General features: G+C 31.9%; 3 protein-coding genes across 17 annotated transcripts in view; 2 read left to right on the plus strand and 1 right to left on the minus strand.

Moving 5' to 3' along the window:
* Mp (collagen XV/XVIII-type protein multiplexin) overlaps nucleotides 1–17,193 on the minus strand; it is a 622,917-nt gene that overhangs the window by 190,043 nt on the left and 415,681 nt on the right. The window lies entirely within an intron of this gene.
* Nucleotides 2,247–3,678, plus strand: LOC141527716 (uncharacterized). The gene is made up of 2 exons (XM_074243342.1): nucleotides 2,247–3,176; nucleotides 3,541–3,678. The coding sequence occupies exons 1-2, from the start codon at nucleotides 2,269–2,271 to the stop codon at nucleotides 3,542–3,544; spliced, it is 912 nt and encodes a 303-aa protein (XP_074099443.1). The 5' UTR covers nucleotides 2,247–2,268; the 3' UTR covers nucleotides 3,545–3,678.
* On the plus strand, nucleotides 9,158–16,207 carry LOC141527326 (uncharacterized). Its single transcript, XM_074242747.1, has 4 exons — nucleotides 9,158–9,163; nucleotides 15,337–15,598; nucleotides 15,677–15,827; nucleotides 16,192–16,207. The coding sequence occupies exons 1-4, from the start codon at nucleotides 9,158–9,160 to the stop codon at nucleotides 16,193–16,195; spliced, it is 423 nt and encodes a 140-aa protein (XP_074098848.1). The 3' UTR covers nucleotides 16,196–16,207.

Raw genomic sequence — 17,193 nt, forward strand, 5'->3', positions numbered from 1 at the left:
ATGACACCGAAAATTTCGATATCAATCCACAAAAAATCGATAAATCGCGGCTTTATGGAGGCGTATCTTGGGGTCTATGGGGTGAATTCTTGAATTTTGATATTTTCATTTATTAAAAAGAGTAAATTGGAAAGTGGAATGAGTTTATGCTCTTTATTTTAAGTGGACACCGAGAATTTCAATTTAAGTCAATTAAAAATCGACAAATAGCGACTGTATGGGGATGTATCTCGGTGTCTGTGGGGTGGATTCTAAAATTTTGATTTATTATTTTATAACAGAGATAACATTAAAAAGTACAATAATTTTCTTTTACTTATTTTGAGTAAAAACCGAGAATTTCAATTTAAATCAATAAAAATCGAACAATTGTAGCATTGTGGGGTTGCCTCTCGGTGTTTATGGGGTGGATTCCAAAATTTTGATTTTTAATTCATAAAAAGGTTAAACTGGAAAGAAAGATAATTTTCTTTGAGTTATTCCGAGTTGACACCGAGAATTTCAACTTAACTTCACAAATAATGGAGAAATCGCAGCTTTATGGGGGTGTATCTCAGTGTCTATGAGGTAGTTTTTTATTTTTTTTCAATTTTTTTGGTCTACAGTAGTGTCACTGATTATTTTTATTGCTTTTTTTTTAACTTCAAGTGCACACTGATCATTTGAATTTCATCATTAAATAATCGCAAATTTTTGGCTTTATGGGGCTGTATCTCAGAGTGTATGGGGTACTTTTATAACTTTTCTTTTTTTTTTTAATTACAGGGGTATCATTGAATATGACTGTTGGCTTTTTATTTTTTCATTTTTCGGTGACACCGAAAATTTGAGTTTTAATTATCAAAAAATCGCACATTTTTTATTTTATGGGTCTGTCTATGGGATGATTTTTCTAATATTAATTTTTTTTTATTTACAGGAGTATCATTGATCATTATTATTGCATACGGGCATCCCGCTATAACTGAGCAATGATATCACACGTGTGCAAGCGAGCGCGCACTCATTGCCTGTCTCGCTTCCACTCGCTCGCTCTTGCGCCTACCGTTCTGCCGCTAAACCGCGCTCCTCATTGGTCTATTTTCATAAATTTGTAGTAATTTTTCTATGGGTCTGATCGAAAAATGGTAAAGGACTTTTCTATTCAGAATCCAATTTTCTATCACACCCTGTCCGGTGGCTCACGACTTCTGAGACACCCTGTATATATATATATTATATATTATATATATATTATATATTATATATATTATATATATATATATATATATATATATATATAAATCCTTCTACATATATTCACAATTTGTAGGTAGTACAAGAATTGAAAAATAATTTTTGGTTGCCAGTATACCTGTAGTCGTTGCACTGATCAGTCGATAGTTTTGTGATAAATTATTTCTCAAGTGAATTAAATTATTAACCATGGGACGTGATTCTAGAAAGGTTTCAAGAGAACTCCGGAGTTCTGAAACAATTAATAAGTCGCGTTCAGTCAAAAGAAAGAATGTTTTTAATTCGAAAACAGCCGAACGTGATGAAAGTATTCAGAGTACATCTTCTAAAAAATTAAAACAAAATACTGAAGATGATGTACCTGAAGACAGCAGTACTGAATTTCGAATAATAAATTTTATTCAGGTATTCACTGCAATTTCTGCTCTTATTAAATGTAAAAAATGTGATGGAAATGTAGTGTTTCAAACAGCAAGTACACGTGGGCTGGGATTCAAAATTGTAGTTGCGTGTAATAACTGTGGAAATGAATATATTCCTTCCTGTTCTTTCGTTGGGCATTCTTATGAAATAAACAGACGTTTCATTTTTGTAATGAGAATACTAGGAATAGGATACGAAGGATTGTGCAAGTTTTGCGGCCTGATGGACATGCCGTCTTTTTTAGATAAATCTACGCATACAATTTTACTGAAACAGATTTTGAATTGTAGTAAAACCGTCGCAGAAACCTTCATGACGAAAGCTGTGAATGAAGAAAAGCAAGCAATGCCAACAACTGAAAATGAAGATATAAATCATCTAACTGTATCGGGAGATGGAACCTGGCAACAACGGGGATATACATCGTCATTTGGAGTTTCTTCTATAATTGGCTATTTTACTGGAAAGATTCTTGACATAAACATTAAAAGTGCATATTGTAAGCTATGTGAGTATTGGAAAAAAAAACCAAATACTGTTGAGTTCTAGGAATGGTATCAATCGCATAAAGATGTGTGTTCTGCTAATCATAAAGGGTCTTCTGGGAAAATGGAGGTGGATGCGATGGTCGAAATGTTTTCGTATTCTGAAACTAAATATGGAGTTAAGTATGCCAACTATATTGGTGATGGTGACTCCAAGACTTATTCAGGAATTATAAAATCAGATCCTTACAAAAATACAACTGTAAATAAAAAGGAATGTATAGGGCATGTCCAAAAGCGGATGGGGAGTCGATTACGTACGCTGAAGAGTAACCAAAAAGGTCTTGGTGGTCGAGGTAAGCTCACAGGAAAAGTAATAGACAAACTAACTGTGTACTATGGTTTAGCAATACGCCGGCATTGTGATTCTATTGAAAATATGAAATCTGCTATAATGGCAACCTTTTATCACTACGGCTCGAGTGATGAAAAACCGAATCATGATATGTGTCCAAAAGGCGAAGAATCTTGGTGCTCTTACCAGCGCGCTGAAGCAAGAGGAGAGCTTGATACCTATTCTCACGATTATTCTCCCTTACCTTCTGATGTTTTAAAAGCTATCAAGCCTATATACGAAGATCTTAGTAATGAAAATTTACTTTCAAGATGTATAGGTGGATTCAATCAGAATAATAATGAAAGCTTTAACCAACTAGTATGGAAAATATGCCCAAAAACGGTAAATACTAGTTATATTATCGTACAAATAGCTGCATACGTTGCTATGTGTATATTTAATGAGGGTATAAATTCATTATTAGTCTTGATGAATACACTAGGACTTAATTGTGGGCCTAGTTCTCATCGGTATGCAGAAAGAATGGATGCTGCACGTATGAAAGTAGCAGATAAGCGCGCTAATGATAACACCCGAGAAGGTCGATTGCAACGTAGGCACCAGCAAATCGATATTTTGGAAGCTGCTATGACGGCTGAAGAGCTATTATATGGTCCAGGAATAGATGACTCAGTGTAAGTTATTAAATAATTCTTATAATTTGACATAAATCCATAGCAAAACTTTAAATGCGTTTTTCTCAAAACTATGTTTTCTGAACTGGTGATCACTGTAACTTAAAAACTGCTCGGTAGATTTCAATAAAATTTATTGTACTTTTGAAAAACATTAAAAACTCGTGCCTGTACGAAGGATTTTTTTTTTTTTTTTCAAAAATTTCGATTTTTTTTTAACAATAAACTGTTGATTTTTGCCCGAAAATCTAGAAAAAAATTTCCTGAAGCCGCCATTTTGTTAATTTCGAAAAAAAAAAAAGCTTCGATTAGGCACAAGATTATCTATTAATAAAACTTATTTTTCTTATCCGATTGATTTTAGATGAATCTCCAAGGACTTATGATGATCACCGCAAAGGACTTCGGGAGGAACGGGCTCTATAAAAACAGCGATAACTTTTTGAATTATTAATTTTTTTTTTTGAAATTTTCGTGAAGTCAAATCGAAACGTGTTCTAATAAAGCTATGTTTTTATTTTTGTCAAATAAAGTAATTAACTACAAAAAAAAAATTATTGAAAATCATCATTTTTTTAAGCCTCTGAGTACCTCTAACCCCTTAACTAAAAATCTAATTTCCAATGTTTCATATTTTTAGACTACACTTAAAAATCAGAGTGATATTTTTAGTCGCTTTCAGATGTCACTACCTACGTTGTCATCCACAGATTCGGTAGAATCTGGCGCCAAGTTCCGTTCAAAAATTCCGTTGTAAACGGAGCGCCAGACTACCGACTGTGTTAACTGTAAGCAGAATGGTATTTCGAGGTTGCAAAATTTTATTTAATTATATGGTACTCCTTTTTCCAAAATGATATATCATAAAAGTAAGTCATACTCTATTTTACTGATATTAATTAATTATAATCAATTATAACATTTAATTCACTTAAAATTATTAAATTTTATTAGCACAAACTATAGTAAGCCCAGAAATTTCGATACTGACTTTATTTTCATGGAGAAAAGTCACCGCCACAGACTAGATAAAATAAAAATGTGTAGTAATCTTACTATAGATACGCAACTACACTGAAAAAAGTTAATTCACAGTTTGCATCTACAACCACCAGAGTGCACTGAAATTATTTCTACATAAACTGTAGATTCAACGGGATAGCTCACTGAAGTTAGAACCCCAAATTTTTTTCTTTTAATTTTTGATTTTTTTTTCTATTACGTTTTCAGCTTTTCGTTTGTTCTTTATTATTCACTCTCAACATTTGATCGTTCTCCATTTATTTATTTTAAAAAGAATTTATTAATAATGTACCTTTAAGTTAGCCCCCCTGTCGCATTTTTGAATATTTTGGTAGCAATTTGGGTCATCAAGCCTCTATTTTTGATTGTTCATGTATATTTAACAATTGTTCCTACTTTTTTATTTTGTTATTTTTATTTGTTGTTTAATTAACATTTTTAATTAGCTGTATGTATGCATTCTAAATATTTGCACTGCGCATGCGTCAACTTTACGTATATAGACTTTTAGCGCGGTCTTTTGAAAATTATAGTGACAAGCACATCGCATGTGTAAAAAATTAAAAAATTTACGGGTGTAATTTTTTAGGAATTACTATTTAATTAATTCAAATAATTAAAAAAATTGTTAGACGTCAGCCAATATCAATGTCATTAAGTAAATAAATAAGTAACTAATAAATATTTATTTCATTCTAAATTTTTAAAAATATCGAGAGAATTGTTAATCAATGCATGTACATTTTTTTATTTTCATCAATTCTATTTTCATCAATACTACGAACTATTAAAAAAAAAAAAAAATCCATAACAATTAACAAAAATTTCAATACTTTATTAAAATAAAACTTATTATAAAATTATTAAAAACTACACGTTGCCCTTTTGTCCTGTGACCTCTATAATTGAAATTACAAGAAAAATACACTTACTCTAATCACTGTGCTGGTCAATATAATTTTCAAAAGTCCGCGCTGAAAGTCTAAACGTAAAGTTGACGCATGCGCAGTGCAAATATTTAGAATACAAATATTCAGCTTATTAAAAATCTTAATTAAACTAGAAATAAACAATTTGAAGTTGGAACAAAGGTTTTTTGTACATGAACAATCATAATCAGAGGTTATTCCCATTGGATAGTGTACCATTCTATGATTTTGTGGTCGTTACCGATAGGTTGCATTGTTATCCAATCAAGTGGATTTAGGTGAAAAGTCTTACAATTATGAGCATGGTGTATTGTGTCATTTACTTACAACAATGTCATAATAACAATAACACTAATAATAAAAATTATGAGAATGAAATTAATTATATCGGTAATACCAAATTGAGGTTAAAAATATCATTATCATTATTATTACTAAATGAATTATTGTTATTATTAAATTAATGTGTATTAGAGTATTAAATCCAAATCAACAACTTTTTTAATTCAAAAAAATGTAAAAATTTTTACTGTATATAAATAAAAATGTAAAATCCCTATTAATAAGATAGTTAATCGCTTTTAACCGCGGAGTTTACGTGGATCAGTCACGTTAAGTCTTTTAATGCTACTAGCTACTATGAGAGAAACAGAATTTCAATTTTTTTATTAGGATTTGATTATCAAAATTAATGAATAAACAACCTATCATATTAGAATAGCTTTGCCTGCATTAATTTATTCATTTATGAATTTTCAATTTTGCGCGGGAAAAATTTAATTTTGAAATTAAGAATGTTAAAATACTTTATAAATACAAAATTTCTAGAATAAACTATCAAACAACTTCATATGTGGATTGTTTTCAAACCTATTCTTTCTATTGAATTTCATTTATTAACTAGACTAAATACACAACAGGCTAAAGATTGTTTGAGTTTTACTTTCTTCCTTCAGGCCAGCAGTTCAAGATTTAGGCAATTCTCATTGGATAGTGTACACATTCTACGACTTTGTACTCGTTGCCTGTAGGTAGCATTGTTATTCAATCGAGCGGATTTCAAATAATTGTAATTTTTAGGCCATAGGTATTACAATTATGCGTATGATGCATTGTCCCCTTTATTAACAACAATGTCATTGTAACAATAACAATAATAATCATTATAAAAATGAAATTTATTATATCGGTAATGATAAATTGATGTTAAAAGTATCATTATCATTGTTTATCAATACCAAAATAATGATTGTTATTGTTAAATTAATGTGTAATAGAGCATTAAATCTAGATTAACAACTTTTTTAATTCAAAAAAATGTTAAACTTTAACTATATATACATAAAAAATTTTAAATCCCCATTGATAAGCTAGTTAATTGATTGAAATTGAAGAGTTTACACGGGTCAGTCACGTTAAGTTTTTTAATGCTACTAGCTACTATGAGAGAAACAGAATTTTAATTTTTTTGTTAGGATTTGATTTTCAAAATTAACGAACAAATAACCTTTTATATGATAATAGCTTTACCTGCATTAATTAATTTATTTACATATTTCTAATTTTGCGCGGGAAAAGTTCAATTTTAAAATTAAGAATGTATTAAGAGGCGAGCAAAAAATTACACTTAACAAAAAGATATGAAATCCGAACAAAAACAGTTTCACTGTTAAAAATTGCGCCAAGTCCACGTTCATAAAACTCATCTCAATAACATCTGCACTTTGCAAAAAAAATAAGACTCGTTACAATAATTTTCATTCTATACAAAAAAAAGTTAAATACAAAAAAATACCAAGAAACCGTCATAATGTTGAAAAAATTGAAAAAAATTTGTTGAAAATTTAAAAATTAAGAAAAAATTTTTTTATCGTACTTGGCGCGCGTCATTGAGTACCTCAAATTTTTTCGGACGAATTTCAACCCGAGAAAAAACGATTTCGCTTGAATTTATGTAATGTAAATATGTATAATTATATAATATATGATTTCATACATTGTTATGTTTATAGATTCCCTGATTAAAAATACTGATTGAAAAGAATTGAGAAGCGGTCACTCTATGCAAACTGTATATCTATATATACAAACAAAAGAATTGAAATAATTAAAAAGAATTCAAATTTCATACTTTTGAATTCTTTTCAATCAGTATTTTTAATCAGGGTTCACATCATTGAAGTATACTCAACGAATTAAAAACACTGCTTACTGGATTAATATCAGTTTCAGTGAAAAAATCCGTTTCGAAAATTTTTTTCAGATTTTTAGTGAAAATAACTGTCAATATGGTAGTCTGGTGAAGATATCTGAAATAACACAAAATTTTTTAATTCAATTTTTTTCAGTTCCGTCATTAAGCTTTCATGAAGAAACTTGATCATGCTTCGTTTAATTGTAATTAACACATTTTGATTGGCAATCACACCGCATTTTCTCAATTTAGTCGGCCATACGTTTTATTTTTTAATCAACTCAATTTTCGCAGTGATTCCACGACAGAGTCAACGTATGCAGGCGTATTCACTTGTAAGCAAATTGCATAACCGAACAGGAGAGGGCGTTTTATTGAAATCATAAACGATGTGCGGAGAATTTAAAAAATTTCAAATAAAATACGTATGCCATGTTGATTTTACCTAACTTTTGTTAAACGTATCATAAAATAATATTTCATTAATTACATTTATGCATTTTATAGGTTGACTTACTTATAAATGTTGAAACATTAAAAGGATGTTCATGTATCCTAAAAAAATTTGGGGTACTCAATGACGCGCGCCAAGTACGATAAAAAAATTTTTTCTTAATTTTTAAATTTTCAACAAATTTTTTTCAATTTTTTCAACATTATGACGGTTTCTTGGTATTTTTTTGTATTTAACTTTTTTTTGTATAGAATGAAAATTATTGTAACGAGTCTTATTTTTTTTGCAAAGTGCAGATGTTATTGAGATGAGTTTTATGAACGTGGACTTGGCGCAATTTTTAACAGTGAAACTGTTTTTGTTCGGTTAAATCAACATTAAGTATCCGTAAAATAGATCGTAATTCAAAGACATTTTTAATTTACGTTTGGTATAGTGTTACGTTCTCGGAAATTGTTCTGGAACGTCAACGCAGCCCAGTAGACTAAACAGTCTACATTGTGGGATTTGGACTGCGTTGATGTTCACATAGGGTAACTTGAGATGCAACGTCGCTAAAAATTCATTATAAAAACTCATTGTAATTATTATTGTAATACACATTCTGTCTCCAGACTTCCTCTGGAACAGTCAGTTCGAGGACTTAGCAGAGGAGCAATCTCTGCTGGTCCGAGGCTGAGCTTGCTAATCCTTTATTAATAAATACTTATTTAATTGTCAATCAATTAAAATGGGTACTTATTAAAACCTTCACCCAGGGTTGAGAGCGCTTATCAGCGTTCCACCTGGTTCCTTTACCTAGAGCGCTAACCAGCATTCAGGTATCCTATCCTCTAGATATCCGAATTATTACCCCCAGGGTGTGAGCGCTTATTAGCTGTTCTCACCCTGGTGAAATCGCCCAGAGCGCTAGCCAGCGTTCAGGCACTCTAACCATTACCTACCTGTAGGCAGGTAAATTAGAAAGTAAAATATTAAATTATATATTTTACAAATAAATTAAAAATTATTATATTATAAAAAAAAGTACTTCGCGGAGGAATCAGTGACACGACCCACCTGGAGTCTATTGACATCCTATGAGGTCAAAATCTGGATTTAAATAAATTATTCAAATTTTAATTAATTACACCCAAAATTTGGGAACGTAACATATAGCATTACAGGAAAATCTCTTGACTTTTGATCAGATGATCCGAGTTCGACTCCCGGTCTGGGCGATGTGATTTTACACTGATTACGCGAATATTTTACGAGCTTAATATCGATTATTCTGGGTGAATGCACTTATTTCGTTACATCGGATTCCTATAATGAGACGGTGAATCGACCGTAATGAGCTACTTTTATGATAGTTCTATGCGGGTGAATTAATGGTCAAATGTCGGTAAAATCACTGTAAGTTCACCGGCAGAAAAAGGTATTTTTCGGATTTTCAGGCCATATTCTAACCGTGGCGGTGAAGCCGCTAGGGTTGAAATTTAATTGAAGTATTATTTTGACTTGCAAAGGTTCCACATTCCATCAAATTGGCTTATATCTTTTATCCATGTGGTTATTCTAGCTAATGTTCATTGTAACTTTCTTGGTACAATCACTCTAACATTCTCGTGGCTTTTTTCCAAAAATGAATAGTAATTGACATAATAATTACCTAGCTTAAAGTGCAACGAATTTTAAAATGTCCTCCGTGACATTGAGTTTTCATGAAAAATTATTAGTACACGTTTTTTATGAATTCTCTTAAAATAAATAAACAAATTCATTTTCCACATCTCAAGTGTTTAGAAAATGGATTTATTTTAATCTGTTACACTCTATCGATCTCGTAATAAGAACAATTCATCGGTTATGTGATCAGCAAAAATAAAATGTATGTAAAATTCTCAGTCCGTCGACTGAATAACTTCATGTAAAAGTTAAATTTTGGAAACCTTACAATGAGTTTTTTGCCGCTGCGAAAGAGACGATTATTGTAAGAAAATATAATTATTGAGAAAGAAAAATATTTGAATCCGTTGACCTTTTGGAGAACATCCCTGTAATTTCCTGTCTCTCTTAAGATTCTATCGAATTTAATATCTATAGGAACTGTATTAAAGAATGTGAATTGTTTGACAATTATCACTCCCGCATTTCTATATGGGGGAGAAATTTCGTAAGATCCTATTCGAGATGATTTCTACCTTATAAATAAAAGGTTCCAACAAAATTTCCAGTCCAACAGATACTATTTTCTTGCAAATGAGAGATTTTCATTGTTGACACCTCCGCAATCTTTTATGGAGTTAGAATTCGAGAAAATCCATTTTTAGTTGAGCTTGACATCAAACAAAAAGATTCCTACCAAGTCTAGAGTCTGCCAAAGTTACAGTTTGAAAATTAAAATTTTAGATTTCAACACTCACCTCTGCAATCCCTGTCAAAAGTAGAATTTTTTTAGATCCGTTTTAAGATGATCTCATGACAAATAAAAGATTCCTACCTAATTTCGAGGCTGTAGAAGTGACAGTTTGGAAATTGAAATTTGAAAATCTAACACCAACCCCCGCAATCGCTATCGGAAGTAGAATTTATTAAAATCCATATTGAGATGATCTTTACATGATAAATAAAAGATCCTTACCAAATTTGCAGCTTTTTAAAACTATATTTTGAAAATTAAGATTTTGTATTGTTAATACTCACCCTCGCAATCTTTACTGGAGGTGATTCGGTGTAAAATCCGTTTTTAGATTATTTGTGTATCACATGTAGACGACTCTTATTAAATTTGGAGTCTATAGGAGTTATAGCTTGTAAAATTTTCATAGTTAATACCTACCTCCGCGGCCTTCTGTGGGTGAGATATCGTAAAATTCGTTTATATATCATTTCTACATTTCTTACGGAAAATTCCTACCCGATTTAAAGTCGATAGGAGCTATAGTTTAAAAACGGAAATTTTTTATTGTTAACGCCTCCGCAACCGCCCTTGTGGGAGGAATTTCATAAAATCCGTTCTTAGCTGACCTCTACTCGGCGAAAGGAATATTCCTGCGAAATTTTAAGTCTTTAGGTCTTATAGTTCCAGAGATTCCGTGATGAGTGACTATTTCTATAGAAAATTTCCTATATATGTAGAGATATAAATTTTTTTTTAAATTTTTAACGCCCTCGCACAGCCCCCTTGGGGTAGAATATCATAAAATTAGTTCTTAGTAAACTCAAAGATGCCAAAAAAAATATTCTGGCCAAGTTTCAGAGTTCCAAAAGCTACAGATTGGAAAGAACGTTTTTTTTTTTTATTTTTAACGTCCCCGCACAGCCCTCTGGGGGCAAAACATCATAAAATTACTTCTTAGTAAGCTCAAAGATGCTAAAAAAAAATGTTTTGGTCAAGTTTTTGAGTTATAAAAGCTATAGATTGAAAGATAAAAATTTGTTTTAATTAACGCCCCCGCAACCCCTCTTGAGGGTTGAATTTTGTAAAATCCGTTTTTAGCTGACCTCTACTCGGTGAAAAGAATATTCCTACCAAATTTTAAGTCTTTAGCTCTAATAGTTCCAGAGATATATTTTAACGGAGTACACGGGGCCTTCTTTATCCGGAGGTCTCCGATCCGAGTCAGTTAGTTATCGACCGATTCCCCAGAGCGCTGTGCTCCGAAGTACTCGCGCCAATAGTTGTAAGCTAGTGAGTAAGTCCCCGAGGTGGTAGCGCCGGCGCCGAGGGAGAGAGAGAGAGTGGGGAAGACGGAGTGAAGAAGAAACGAACCAACAAATTTTGGTAAAATTTCATTGTGATCGAACGATCGAACTAACAGCATCGCGAAAGGTTTTAGTCAGGTAATTATTTTTTATTCGCTCGCTCTAGTGGGACGAGGCAATGAATCTTGATAAATTTAATGCGTGCTAGGTCGAATGTTAGCTCGCTTAAGTTTATTTAATTTAATATATATTCTAATGCCAATTTGTTGTTCTAGAAAAAAATATTATCTGAGGAGAACTCGACGAAGTGGTGATCAAAGACTTTACGCCAAAACAACACCTCACCGAAGAGAAAATTGAAAAGAAGACGAGAAATCCAGGAGTTACAGCGTCGAGAGATTTGAGGCAAAAACCCCAAGGAAACTCCAGGTACAATAAACACGTCTAAATAATTTCTCGGTGAAGCAGCATCAACCAGGCCTTATGTCGGCTGAAGGTCAACGCCATTTTGCGTTCGGTCACAATCAAAAGTTTAATCAAAATTTAAGTAATAAAATTTAAGCAAAAATTTAAGTAATTAATTTTAACAAAATTGAAGGGGTTATATCCACTTGTGATTTTCAAAAAATCGATTTTTTTTTCATTTTCTGAATGTACATATATTCAAGAATATTCTCTGAAAATTTCAAATCGATCCGACAATTAGTTTCGGAGATATGAGCGTATTAGTAAGAACGTCTCCGAGCGTTCGAAAGTAGGCGGAGCACGAGCCGGAGTAGCAGCTGTTTCTGGTAGCTTCTACCCTTTTGTTCTCGACTTATATTGTGTTTGGGACCCTAATATAATAATACAAAAGATCTAGTTTATACCTGAAACCTATGTTGAGGAATTTTAGGTTAAAAATATGTGAACTCATCAGTTAGAAGTGATCTTTCACGTGGACAAGTTGTGTTTGTGCTCAGTTTATACAGGGTGTCTCAGAAGTCGTGAGCCACCGGACAGGGTGTGGTAGAAAATTGGATTCTGAATAGAAAAGTCCTTTACCATTTTTCGATCAGACCCATAGAAAAATTACTACAAATTTATGAAAATAGACCAATGAGGAGCGCGGTTTAGCGGCAGAACGGTAGGCGCAAGAGCGAGCGAGTGGAAGCGCGACAGGCAATGAGTGCGCGCTCGCTTGCACACGTGTGATATCATTGCTCAGTTATAGCGGGATGCCCGCATGCAATAATAATGATCAATGATACTCCTGTAAATAAAAAAATTAATATTAGAAAAATCATCCCATAGACAGCCCCATAAAATAAAAAATGTGCGATTTTTTGATAATTAAAACTCAAATTTTCGGTGTTACCGAAAAATGAAAAAAAAAAAAAAAAAAAGCCAACAGTCATATTCAATGATACCCCTGTAATTAAAAAAAAAAGAAAAGTTATAAAAGTACCCCATACACTCTGAGATACAGCCCCATAAAGCCAAAAATTTGCGATTATTTAATGATGAAATTCAAATGATCAGTGTGCACTTGACGTTAAAAAAAAAAAAGCAATAAAAATAATCAGTGACACTACTGTAGACCAAAAAAATTGAAAAAAATAAAAACTACCCCATAGACAGGGAGATACAGCCCCGTAAAGCCGAAAATTCGCGATTATTTAATAATGAAATTCAAATGATCAGAGTGCACTTGAAGTGAAAAAAAAAAAAAAAGCAATAAAAATAATCAGTGACACTACAGTAGGTGAAGAAAATTTTTAAAAAAATATAAAACTACCCCATAGACAGGGAGATACAGTCCCATAAAGCCAAAAATTGTGCGATATTTCAATAATTAAAATAGAAATTTTCGACGACTACTCAAAATTTCAAATAAAAATCTAGGACTAATAGTTAACTATACCCATGACAATCAGAAAAAAATTAAAAATTACAAAAACCACCCCATAGACACTAAGATACAGCCTAATAAAGCCGAGTATTTCGGGATTATTTAACATAAAAATTAAAATATTCACAGTGCATTCGAAATAGAAAAAAAATACCAATCAAAATTATCAGTGGTACTTTTGACCATCAGACAAATTTAAAAAATTGTAAAAACACCCCATAGATACCGAAATATGACTTGATAACGCACAAAAATCGGGATTGCTTAGAAATTAAAATTCAAATTATTGGTGCCCATTGAAAATCAACAAAAGAAACCTTTTGTACTTATCGATTAAACTCCTGTGTATCGAAAAAAATTATTATTTAAAAAACCACCCCGCAAATTCCGAATTATGATCCCATTAAGCTGAAAATTTGTGATTTTTTAGTAATTAAAATGCTACTTCTCGGTGTCCGTTGAAAATAAATGAAAAGTATGAAAACTCATTTTCAGATATACTCTTGTAAGCAAAAAAAAAATAAGATTTCAAAAAAACACCCCATTAACGGCGAGATAGGACCCCATAAATCCGCTAATTTGTGATTTGTTAGTAATTGAAATTGAAATTCTCGGTGTCCATTTAACAACAACATTGTTGATTTTCAATGGGCACCAATAATTTGAATTTTAATTTCTAAGCAATCCCGATTTTTGTGCGTTATCAAGTCATATTTCGGTATCTATGGGGTGTTTTTACAATTTTTTAAATTTGTCTGATGGTCAAAAGTACCACTGATAATTTTGATTGGTATTTTTTTTCTATTTCGAATGCACTGTGAATATTTTAATTTTTATGTTAAATAATCCCGAAATACTCGGCTTTATTAGGCTGTATCTTAGTGTCTATGGGGTGGTTTTTGTAATTTTTAATTTTTTTCTGATTGTCATGGGTATAGTTAACTATTAGTCCTAGATTTTTATTTGAAATTTTGAGTAGTCGTCGAAAATTTCTATTTTAATTATTGAAATATCGCACAATTTTTGGCTTTATGGGACTGTATCTCCCTGTCTATGGGGTAGTTTTATATTTTTAAAAATTTTCTTCACCTACTGTAGTGTCACTGATTATTTTTATTGCTTTTTTTTTTCACTTCAAGTGCACTCTGATCATTTGAATTTCATTATTAAATAATCGCGAATTTTCGGCTTTACGGGGCTGTATCTCCCTGTCTATGGGGTAGTTTTTTATTTTTTTCAATTTTTTTGGTCTACAGTAGTGTCACTGATTATTTTTATTGCTTTTTTTTTTTAACGTCAAGTGCACACTGATCATTTGAATTTCATCATTAAATAATCGCAAATTTTTGGCTTTATGGGGCTGTATCTCAGAGTGTATGGGGTACTTTTATAACTTTTCTTTTTTTTTTTTTTAATTACAGGGGTATCATTGAATATGACTGTTGGCTTTTTTTTTTTTTTTTTTTCATTTTTCGGTAACACCGAAAATTTGAGTTTTAATTATCAAAAAATCGCACATTTTTTATTTTATGGGGCTGTCTATGGGATGATTTTTCTAATATTAATTTTTTTTTATTTACAGGAGTATCATTGATCATTATTATTGCATGCGGGCATCCCGCTATAACTGAGCAATGATATCACACGTGTGCAAGCGAGCGCGCACTCATTGCCTGTCGCGCTTCCACTCGCTCGCTCTTGCGCCTACCGTTCTGCCGCTAAACCGCGCTCCTCATTGGTCTATTTTCATAAATTTGTAGTAATTTTTCTATGGGTCTGATCGAAAAATGGTAAAGGACTTTTCTATTCAGAATCCAATTTTCTACCACACCCTGTCCGGTGGCTCACGACTTCTGAGACACCCTGTATATTTCTCAGTGTGTATAGTTTAATTAATTAAAGTAAAAAATGCCTCGTAAAATTAGCTGAGAAACCAGTATGATAATTGTCCTATAGGAGGAAACTCGTGGTGTTCGTAGCAAAAAGCGCGAGCCTTGGGAACTTTGCCCAGCTATAAACATGATTATGAGGACTTACCACCTGATGTTGCAACAGCTATTTTTCCAATTTACGAAGATCTAAGTAACAAAAAATTATTGGAACGATGCGTTGGTGGTTTTACCCAGAACAATAATGAAAGTTATAATCAGCTGATATGGAAAATAACTCCAGAAGTTATTCCAGCTGGCTCTAAAATTGTGGAAATAGCTGTAAACATTGCAGCCGGGGTCTTTAATGAAGGTAAAACATCTCTTCTTTATTATATAAGTGCTATGGGATTATCACTTGGACACAATGCTCATTCCTACGTGAGTAAAGAGGACGCAGAGCGCATCTCAATTTTGGACGCAAGAGCGCCAGGGTCGACGCGCGAGGGGAGAATGGCTCGTAGACAACAACAACTAAACATTTTGGAGGCAAACGACGAAGCAGAGGGTTCCTCTTATGGTGCTGGAATAGATGACACGATGTAAGTTGAAAAAAAAAATTTTTAATTTAGTGTAAATCGTTCCCGAAACTTTAAACACGTTTATCTCAAAACCGTGTTTTCAGAGTCGGTGAACAAAATTTTTCCGAAACCGCTAAACCGATCGGTTTAAAATTTTCACACGACTTACTCAGATATATTTTTCAGGTAATGATCGAAGGAATAAGGTTTTGGACAATAATTTCGATTTTTTAAACCACTTTGAAGTGAAAAATTTTCATGAAAAACTGAATTTTTTTTTTTAACGGCCGCCATTTTGTCAAAAATCAAAATTTTGACTAGACCTTCGATCATTACCTGTACTTATTTATTACAAAACTAAATATTTTTGGTTTTTGATTTTCAGATAATTTGGACCAGAGATATCTTGTTCACCGCCAAGCACTTTTTTTTGGAGGTCTCTCTGCAGATCATCTACAGGAGCTAGGGGATCCAATATTTTTTTAAATACACCGCCGATTGTTAAAGCACATTAAATTCTGTTTAAGTACATTTTTTCCATTAATGTATAAAATAAAATACCTCTTTGGAAAAAATTCACAAAAAAACGCGTTTTTTCTGCCTCGCAAGTGGATATAACCCCTTAAGTACTCGTAGTTCAGCCAAAACTTAAGTAATTAGATTTAACAAAGTTTAAGAATTAATTCAACCGAATATTAAAAATAATCAACAAAATGTTTAAGAACAAATTTCGTAAAATAATTAGAATAAATATATATATATATATATATATATATATATATATATATATATATATATATATATATATATATATATATATATATATATATATATATATATATATATAGATTATAACAAGCATAGAAAATAGTTAATAATTAAAAAAGCCTAATAATAAACAAAAATAAGGAAAGTCTTCATTTATTTGCGTGATTTTTTGTCAATTTTACGTCTGCGATCATAAATTGAACTAGAATACTCTGTAACTTGTACAGTTTTATCATCTTTCGGAATAATGGAATGAATTTTTTGGGTTCCAGTAATTGACTTGGCAGTATTGTATCTTAAATTCAGCTATATCTTTGCTTCTTTGTAATCTGATTTAGATGAAAACTTCACAGCAATATTTAGTAGACTAATTGGTTCAGACGCCCATTCGTGTACCTAGCTTTCGCTTCCTTTGTTAGATATTTATTTTATAGCAACAAAATACATTACATAAGTTCACTAGATTAGACGTCCAGTAAGTAAACATTACAAAAGAGGTTATACGTACTTCAGATAAATGATCAATGTAAATGTTGGTAGAGGGAAAGGGCAACAGTTAGAAGAAATTATCAGTATCCAGTGAACACATGACTGTAATATGACGTCATTTATAAGCCAT

This window comes from Cotesia typhae, unplaced genomic scaffold (assembly GCF_013202065.1).
Source record: "Cotesia typhae breed Kobodo isofemale line unplaced genomic scaffold, CoteBio_Ctyphae contig_4, whole genome shotgun sequence".
Classification (NCBI taxonomy): domain Eukaryota; kingdom Metazoa; phylum Arthropoda; class Insecta; order Hymenoptera; family Braconidae; genus Cotesia; species Cotesia typhae.

What these genes read in the sequence shown, in the direction of transcription:
- LOC141527716 (XM_074243342.1), top strand. Translation starts at nt 2,269, where the DNA reads ATGGAGGTGGATGCGATGGTCGAAATGTTTTCGTATTCTGAAACTAAA.
- LOC141527326 (XM_074242747.1), top strand. An exon ending in AGCCGGGGTCTTTAATGAAG is followed by an intron (nt 15,599 to 15,676) that starts GTAAAACATCTC and finishes ACGTGAGTAAAG; the next exon opens with AGGACGCAGAGCGCATCTCA.